The 9,285-nt window shown below is 36.6% G+C and overlaps 4 protein-coding genes across 4 annotated transcripts in view; all 4 read right to left on the bottom strand.

Annotated features, from left to right (window-relative positions):
* LOC309474891 (uncharacterized protein) overlaps nucleotides 1-9,285 on the bottom strand; it is a gene marked incomplete at its 3' end in the record, with an annotated part of 100,865 nt that overhangs the window by 66,939 nt on the left and 24,641 nt on the right. The gene's annotated exons all lie outside the window — the stretch shown is intronic.
* The window catches only part of LOC309476313 (uncharacterized protein), a 78,274-nt gene that overhangs the window by 47,341 nt on the left and 21,648 nt on the right, over nucleotides 1-9,285 (bottom strand). The gene's annotated exons all lie outside the window — the stretch shown is intronic.
* Nucleotides 1-9,285, bottom strand: part of LOC309476238 (uncharacterized protein) — a 52,283-nt gene that overhangs the window by 25,753 nt on the left and 17,245 nt on the right. The gene's annotated exons all lie outside the window — the stretch shown is intronic.
* On the bottom strand, nucleotides 3,204-7,612 carry LOC309476205 (uncharacterized protein). Its single transcript, XM_082139454.1, has 4 exons — nucleotides 7,501-7,612; nucleotides 6,836-7,147; nucleotides 3,652-3,975; nucleotides 3,204-3,448 (listed from the first exon to the last, which is right to left on the bottom strand). The coding sequence occupies exons 1-4, from the start codon at nucleotides 7,556-7,558 to the stop codon at nucleotides 3,342-3,344; spliced, it is 801 nt and encodes a 266-aa protein (XP_081995580.1). The 5' UTR covers nucleotides 7,559-7,612; the 3' UTR covers nucleotides 3,204-3,341.

The raw sequence follows: 9,285 nt of genomic DNA, 5'->3' as shown, positions 1-9,285 counted from the left end.
ACAGCACAGAGACAGCGAATCTCGAGAATCACACTTCAGAATCTCGCTGTAAGTAGTAGGTCATCTGGGTACTTTGCTTAATCTTATGAGTACTGTGAATTCAGACATACTTCTTTTGTCACATTCTATTTTTCACCTACTATATAGGGAAGTATGCAATTTCAAATGCAGGCGGTGACTTAATGAGTGACTCACTGAATCATTAATTTAACTTCAGGAACGATGCAAGTGACTGTATTTAATAATGGGTCTTTGAATCATTGACTCACCCGAGTGACTTCTCTTTTGTGGATCTGTTTGAAATTATATTCGTTGTGAAAAAAGCAGAAACACAATATTATGTCCAAAATGTAACTCAGTGTAAACTTGTTTGTTGAACTGTTGCAAAAACCAGTATCACATTTGCAATCGTGCTGATGTTCTGGAAAAAAGCAATCTTGCTCGTGAGATATTGCTTAACTCTGTCATATGACACAAGTATAAAAAAGATATGAAAGGTCTTCCAGATTTTATCCTCATATCTTGATTTTTGGGGGAATTCACACTGCATTAAAATAGGGTACATCACGCAGTGAAAGCGTGCACTCTTAAAGTGTACGTGCAGGAGTTTATCGTAAAACGCTCCACAAACATTCAGCAGAAGCTGTTTATCCACCCAACAGATCTAACCACATTTCTGTACAGATAAAACATAGAAGAAAACCGTTGCAGCATCCATTTTGACCCCGAAACCAGTGAATAACATTTATAAAGTTTGCCTGCATTGTTGCAACAAAATTCATCAGTGACTGTTAATGAGCAAACTCAGTAACCAGTAATTGATCATTAAGAGAAATTTGGTCTTTGGAAAATCAAGTATGATGAGCTTATACAATCCTCATAGTTTAGCTGTATACTATGGTGGCTATTTAACTGTAAAAAGGCTTGGAAAAAATACACTTTAGTCAACATTTTAGTGAACCAACATCTCTAACACATTTTTGTGTGTTCATTTAATCAAACAGGAAAACAAAATCCACGTTAGCGTTTCAATGACTTTCCAAAAGAGGAAATAATATACATATACAGCAATATAGTAATTTTAACATAAAGCATGGAGAGACTCTTGAACCTCAGAGAGAGAAAACTTTATTGATAAACACAAGCAGACACATATGGAGGATAAAGCATGTTATACTAAATATTTAAAACAGTCTTTGGAAATCTACAGTATTTATCATCCAAGATCACAATGAATTCAAAGATCACTTAGAGGAAATATAAATGACAAAACAAAACAACAAATCAGATTATATTTATTATATTATTATATCTGAAACCGTAATATTTTGGGATGCGAGTCAGTATTATGGGATATGAGACAGTGTTTCTTGCATTGAATGATTGTTTTGTATGTGTGAGGCCTATAATGGAGTCTCTGTGTCTTTTACTTTTGTTACAAAATTCTAAAACTCAAGACCAACAAGAGTGACTCTGGAAAACATGTTCAACAACACATAATATACTGCACAATGCCAAATATGATCAACAAGTCACAACAGAAGCAAAATTGTGTTAAAATGGCATTAATCATTGCATCTCATATTAAATAAAACTCTGATTTCCTCATGAAGTTGGTCTGAGTTCCACACAACATCAAACACAGAAAAAACTTTTACTTCAGACAAGAATCATGTCACACTGAAACTAATGCTGTTGCTGTTTGAGCTTCAGTGTTTTATAGAACCAACATTTAGAGAGACCAACAATGAACCTGTCATAGAAAGAACAGTTTAAATTGATTATAAATCAGGTAAAAATTATATATGGACGCTGGTTCATTCATGGGCTCATGAGTTCCTTGTTGAAACATTGAAATTTTGAATAATTTACAAACAGTTATGGCGTGTAATGAACCCTCGTTTACTAAAATCACATGACTTTAGAAGTTTAATACATGCTCCAAATCACAGGTTCAAAACAAATGATTCACAAAGTTTCACAAAGAGTGTTAAGAAAGCACCCGTCACTACTGGAAGGATTATGTGATGATTATGAGTGCTTAAAATGTCCGACTCCCTTATCAGTGCTTACATCTGCGTCTCGTCATCGTGGCCGTACAAAAAAATGATCAGACAAAACAATGCTGTCTACCCGTGTGCTTCATCACACATGACCAGACCCCATCTAGAGGCCACTTCACTGCTTAAAGATTCTCCAAATAACTAAACCACACCCACTATAGACCTTATTCAGAGCAGCGCCATGACAGGTATGGAAGCAATAGACTTACCGTGTTTTCAATGGCATTCGCAGTAAAAAGCTGTATATGTCTGGAGTTTTTTGTCTACTGAAACTTCTTGGAAAGATATTTTTGCAGTATTTCATTAGCAGAACAATCCAAACACATTAAATAACAGTACAACCCACTGAAGAGATGTCAAGATTATGTCTATCCCTCAGCCTCGCTTTCATTCCCATTAAAATTCAAAGATGGCACTGATGTGAATAAGGTCTATAGATCGGCACATATGAATCAAGAGAGCGCAAGTCTGTGGTGTGATATGAGAGAAAGTCGCACCTAAACCGAATGTGTGGTCTGAAATACAGCGTTGCTATGGACGACGACTTTTATCAGAAAATATGTGAATGCAGCGATTGACCAATCAGAATAAAATATTCCATAAATAAATGCTAATATCAGTGCCGTCGTACCTACACATGTGTGACAGAGTGTGTTGATGTCCAGATGTGTGGTCTGGTTGCTGATGGGATTGTTCAGCACACAGCTGTAGGGGTTTTTATCCTGATATTCCACCTCCAGAGGTAGAGAGAGACTGATGCTGAGATCAGACACACTGATGCTGGACAATACACTGATTCCTTTGTACCAGGAGAGAGTCACATGACTCACATTCACCACTGATGAACACACCAATGAACAATTTGATGATGAACAGTCTCTGCTGATGACAGGAACAGGCAGACGAGCTGGAAAATAAACAGAAACATGATCAAATCTAATAAACCATCTTATATTTGGTTCAGTGTGTTAAGTGAGTTTTATATGGTCTGTCATCTCAAACTATAAAATGATTCAACAATTCAATATTTGAAGAATATTTTAATAACAGGATAAATTATCTCTACTCACCATAGACAGAAACTCTGAATGATTTTGATGACAATTTATCAATCCATCTCTGAAAAATCAGAAAATAATCTCCTTCATGTTCAGTTGTGGTGTTTGTGATGGTCAGAGATCCAGTTTGATTGTCCAGCTTCAGTCTGTCTCTGAATCTCCCATCAAGAACATCATCATATACAGTGATTCTGTCGGCCATTTTATTCATTTCCGCTATTCAAGTGTTTTCATCTCCAAACCTCCACTGAATCACATCATCATCCTTCATTTCAGTAAGATCAGAGTTTAGAGAGACTGAATCTCCCTCCATCACTGATATTTTAACTGTATCATCAAACATACAGAAAAAAAACAAACAAACAGGGTTTGTCACAAATGGTTTATTACATTAAATAGCTTAAATTTAAAATAAATAATATCCTAAAAACAACAAAAATAATCAAAATGGTGTATGAATTAATTTCAAATTTGTCATAAAAAACAGGTGTAAATTTTTTTTTTTTTTATTTATTTTTTTTTTATCTCACCAATGACATTGAGATAGAAATCAATCCTCATATAGTTGATCAGCTGTTTATAAACTCCAGAATGTTCAGTTGTGGTGTTTGTGATGGTCAGAGATCCAGTTTGATTGTCCAGCTTCAGTCTGTCTCTGAATCTCCCATCAAGAACATCATCATATACAGTGATTCTGTCGGCCGTTACATTGATTTCAGCTATTAAAGTGTTTTCATCTCCAAACCTCCACTGAATCACATAAACATTCTTCATTTCAGTAAGACCAGAGTTTAGAGAGACTGAATCTCCCTCCTTCACTGACACTGACCTTTCTCCATCAACACCAAACACTCCTGAAGTACAAACACAACAAGATTCTTCTGTTTAAATGATAGACTTTTAAATAACTTTATGATGGATTACTTATATAAACACTTTGAAATTTACATTTGAAATACATTTCCAAACTACAAAACCGATTAATAATTATATCTTTGAGATGATTTTGAATAAAATTCATTTACTGATGAAGTTGGTCTGATTCACACAACATCAAACACTGAAAACACTTTTACTTCAGACGAGAATCACGTCACACTGAAACTAATGCTGTTTGAGCTTCAGTGTTTTATAGATCCAACATTTAGAGAAACTAACAGTGAATCTGATGCAGAAACAACTAAAGTCATAACTAATTATTAAAACACATTTAAAACTTACCAACCAGATGCCAAAAACAATCAAGTAATACAAAATACTTTTATAGCACCTTTCACAATAAATATTCCAATGCAATGCTTCACTTGAAAAAGAGGTAAGAAGTAGCTAAATTAATATTTGACCATTTATTATATAATAGAAATTTTAAATGACTGACAGTTTTTCAAATTGCTTACACACAATTTCTGAAACCATGGCTCAAGTTTTTTAGAAACTCTACACACAAAACCACAAAACACGCACCCAACATGCAACACATCAGACAGCTCTTGCAAAATCAAACTCTTCCAAAAATGTTGTTTTTGCGTAGTAACTCTACACACAAACATCAAATGATTAGCCGCACACACACCAAACTACACACAGATGTGAAAAATGTAAAACACTACTCTACTCTACTGTCTTTTGCTTGTTCATTGTGCAGTGAGTGTGCAGGAGTTTGTTGCTGTGAAACAATATATATTGTGGCTTGTATGTACATTCAATATATATATATATATATATATATATATATATATATATATATATATATATATATATATATATATATAGTATACACACACACACACACACACACACACACACACTGAATATGCATACAAGCCAAGTCAAAAAGTTTCTAAAGCGCTGTGTGTGTACGTGTGTGTGTGTATATATGCATATGTAGTACACAAACACACAAACACAAACACACACACAGACACACACACATATACATACATATATATATATATGTGTGTGTGTGTGTGTGTGTGTGTGTGTGTGTGTGTGTGTGTGTGTGTGTACATATATATGTGTACATACATTCATAAATACATATATGTAAATATATATACATGTTTTGCAAAAAGTTTGTTTTTCAATTTCAAACTGAGTGTAAAGCGAATGATGTGCTTGCAGTTTTGCTGACTTGGTCTGATGATTAGATACATGAGTGAATGCAAACAACAATTAAAAAAAAAGAGAGATTATAAACTACAGGAAACTACAAAAAAAAAAAGCTGTTTGGAATTGACATATAGGTTTATTTACTTGATTCATATTCATATGCATAGGAATGCATGCATATTATGAATGAATGTAATGAACATATGGTTATCTGGATGTCCTGTAAAAATATTATTTGCAAAAAGATTTTTTCCAGGATTCCTCTTTCTTTTTTTTAGATAGGTGATATATATATACACCCAATAACTACATCAAAAAAGAGACTTTTACTTCAGAAAAGAGCAATTACACACTAAAACTAATGCTGTTGGGTATTGGAGCTTCATATTTATTTTGTTTTAGTGAATCCCTGATAACTGAGTATAGAGCTTAATTCAAACATGATCACAGTTCAATTATTTCTATATGAGAATAACAGTGAATGTTAATCCTCTCTGACTAATTTAACCAGTAATTTATCACATCAGAACAGAAACAACTTAAGTCATAAAAACACATTTAAAACTCACCAACCAAACGGCAAAAAGTTTTTAAATAGATATAAAACAGAAAAAAAGAAATGAAAGTGTTAGTATTAACTTAATAGAACAAAAGAGTAACAAGCACCACTTAAATGTCCAGCCCGCAGAAGTCACACTTACCCTGTAACTACATGAACAAGAGTATATTTCTCCAGTATTTAAGCAAAAGTTGCAATAGTTTTAGTTCTCAGTGCACTTTTGTTTAAAGAAAGTCCTGTATAAATGCACAGATATGTACACTATAATTGTTTAAAAGCCTATATGTGTTGGTATACTGTTATTACAAAAATGTTTGCAGTGTCTGTTCTCGCTAAATTGCTCTCAAATATAAGATTGTTGTATTATAATAGTAGAATAAGCAACGCTTAGTTCTAAAATACCGACAGTATAAATAATTTGTTAATTCTTCTGGTTATTACCCCTTTATTCCTAAAACTTTACATGTTGTAGGTACACTATAATTACCGAAAGTTACACTGTAAATTAGTTTTAAATACGCAGTTCTTTGCGAGCTGTAATCTAAAGCGTTACCAAGCAAACTCCAGCAGCTCGAGCTCTTACTAGAACCAGGAAGTGTGATCATATTAGCCCTGCTCTGTCAACACTGCGTTTGCTCTCTATCAAACATTACATACATTTAGAAATCATGATGATTACTATAAACTACTATTATTAAGATCAGAGTTTAGAGTGACTGAAATAAACTATATCATAAAACAATGAAAAGAAAGTTTATTTTAATTTTGTCATTAAAAACAGGTGAAACCAATAGGCTATTTAACCCTTTCACGCGTGATTCTGACTGGGTGAGTTTATCAAGGTGACATTTATTTTAGAACGTTTCCCCATTATTGTTTCCATGGCGAACCGTCATGATCTTGATTTAAAATGTGAGATGGCGCCGCCATGTTTGTTTGCGCCGCAGTTCAAATTGTCTGAAGAGTTTGAATCTGACAGTTATGTGACATCACTGAACATTCCAAATCCCAAATGTGGGACCGTATCACTCAAAAGGTTTACTCACTGCGGACATAAAGATCGAACCTCTTGATCGCACTGTTGATCTGTAGTTGATAACCTCCATCATGTTCAGTTGTGGTGTTTGTGATGGTCAGAGATCCAGTTTGATTGTCCAGCTTCAGTCTGTCTCTGAATCTCCCATCAAGAACATCATCATATACAGTGATTCTGTCGGCCCGTTTATTGATTTCAGCTATTAAAGTGTTTTCATCTCCAAACATCCACTGAATCACATCATCATCCTTCATTTCAGTAAGAGGAGAGTTTATAGTGACTGAATCTCCATCCTTCACAATCACTAACTCACTAAACACACCTGAAGAACAGAGTTTTTCACCGATTAAAGCTTTAAAATCACTTGATGATGGTTTGATGAAACTTCACTAAAATACTTTTAATCATTTAAATGTGAAGTGATTAATATTCTGCTGAAGTTCAAAGACAAAAGATGAGGAATGAAAATGAGAAATAGTTAAACAGTTTTATATAATCAATAACTGCATTAAACTTTAATCTCAAATAAGAGTGTTTTCTCTCAGCAAAATCACACATTATTTGTTTCTATATGAGAATAACAGTGAATGTTAATCCTTTCTGACGAATTTAACCAGTAATTTATCACATCAGAACAGAAACAACTGAAACCAGAAAAACACATTTAAAACTCACCATCCAGACGCCACAAACACAAACAGAGCAAAACTAATTTGAGGAACATTTTCTTCATCGGTTCACTGAAAAGCCCACGATAGTAACTCTTAATGTCTGAAACACTCAGATTGCTCTGAAAGACTGAACTGTGATATTTATCTGGTTGTGTGACCTCTCACACAGTTTACACTCGCATGTCCATCCTCTTTTACATCACGCAAATCAACAAGCTTTTGCTGATTTTACATTTTCAAATTAATTCTGGCCCTGAATGAAAACTCAAAACCAGGAAAAGGCAAAGTTCAGGCGATCAGCAAACAGCTTCTCTGAAGCAAGGCAATACACACAAGCAGTGAACAAAGTTTAAGTCCAAACCAGTGTAAATCAAGCAGAAATAAACAGGCTTGATAATGTATCTCCATCCTATTTAGCGCCAAACACTGGAATAGTCTTCCTAGCTTTGTGAAGCGGACACACTCTGTCAGTTTAAATCTAGAGTAAAAACACATCTCTTTAGCCTGGCATACACATAACACATTATCACATTCCTATAATTCACATCCATTAAAGGATTGTTAGGCTGCATAAATCATCTCAACCAGAACAGGAACACTTCCCATAACATCCAATGTACTTGTAACATCGTAAGAGGAACGGCATCTATGCTAATATTAGTCTGTTGATCTCATTCTTATCCCGAGGTTACTGTAGTCAGCCGGATCTGGTCCGTATCCAGATCAGATGGTGGATCTGCACATAGAGATTATTATTATTATTAAACATGGAGTGAGATGTGGGGCATGGAGGCTAATAGGCTAAGTTTCATCATCAGAGCCACTTACGATGTCCTGCCCTCCCCAACCAACCTACATCTCTGGTATGGAGAGGACCCAGCCTGTCCCCAGTGTGCAGCCCCAGCAACCCTCAAACACATCCTGGTGGGTTGCAAGACCAGCCTAACTCAAGGAAGGTACACCTGGCGCCACAACCAAGTGCTGAGGTGCTTGGCTGACGAACTTGAGAACAAGAGGGTAACCACCAACGCCACACCTCTAAATGCCCAGACTACCATCCCACGGAGAACAACCTTCATGCGGGAAGGGGAGAAACAGTGGACTAAGCCATCTTTCCCAAACTCTGGCCCACTGAACGCAGCCCGGGATTGGGAAATGCGGGTAGACCTTAACCAGAGGCTCACCTTCCCACCCGAAATTGCAGCAACCAACCTGCGCCCAGACCTTGTCCTCTGGTCCAAGTCCTGCCGGCGTGTCTTCATCGTTGAAATGACTGTCCCATGGGAGGATGCCATCGACGAGGCATTCGAACGGAAGAGGCTGCGATATGCCAACTTAGCAGCTGAAGCAGAGGGGCGGGGCTGGAATGTGAAGGTGTGGCCAGTGGAGGTGGGATGCAGAGGTTTTGTAGCCAGCTCTACCACAAGGCTCTTGAAGGAAGTAGGGATCAGAGGGCAGTCCCAACGGAGGGCAATCAAAGGACTGGCCACTGCAGCGGAACGGAGCAGTCACTGGCTGTGGCTGAAACGTAGGGACGCAACATGGGCTGCCAAATGATCGCATGGTGCCACCATCGTGCGACACACACCCGGGTCTGATCAACCCGTGGTGGGCCAACCCCGGCAGAGGGTGTCTTGTGATAAGTGGCCGAAACACCCAATGAGGTCGGGCACACAACTGAAGATGTGTCGCACTGGTGGCACCATGAGTTCTGTGCCAAATTTCACCCCACCCAAGATGACATCCCCATTCAATTGTTGTGCTGAAAGTTAGGGATCTTTAACAACTA

Source organism: Leuciscus leuciscus, assembly GCF_965113295.1.
Source record: "Leuciscus leuciscus genome assembly, chromosome: 15".
NCBI lineage: Eukaryota > Metazoa > Chordata > Actinopteri > Cypriniformes > Leuciscidae > Leuciscus > Leuciscus leuciscus.
This window is presented reverse-complemented; position numbering and strand designations above follow the sequence as displayed.

Coding starts and splice junctions, on each gene's coding strand:
- LOC309476205 (XM_082139454.1), bottom strand. CDS start 7,558: ATGAAGAAAATGTTCCTCAAATTAGTTTTGCTCTGTTTGTGTTTGTGG. Junction 7,148..7,500: donor GTGTTTGTGGCGTCTGGATG/GTGAGTTTTAAA, acceptor TCTGTTCTTCAG/GTGTGTTTAGTGAGTTAGTG. Junction 3,449..3,651: donor TTTCTATCTCAATGTCATTG/GTGAGATAAAAA, acceptor TTGATGATACAG/TTAAAATATCAGTGATGGAG.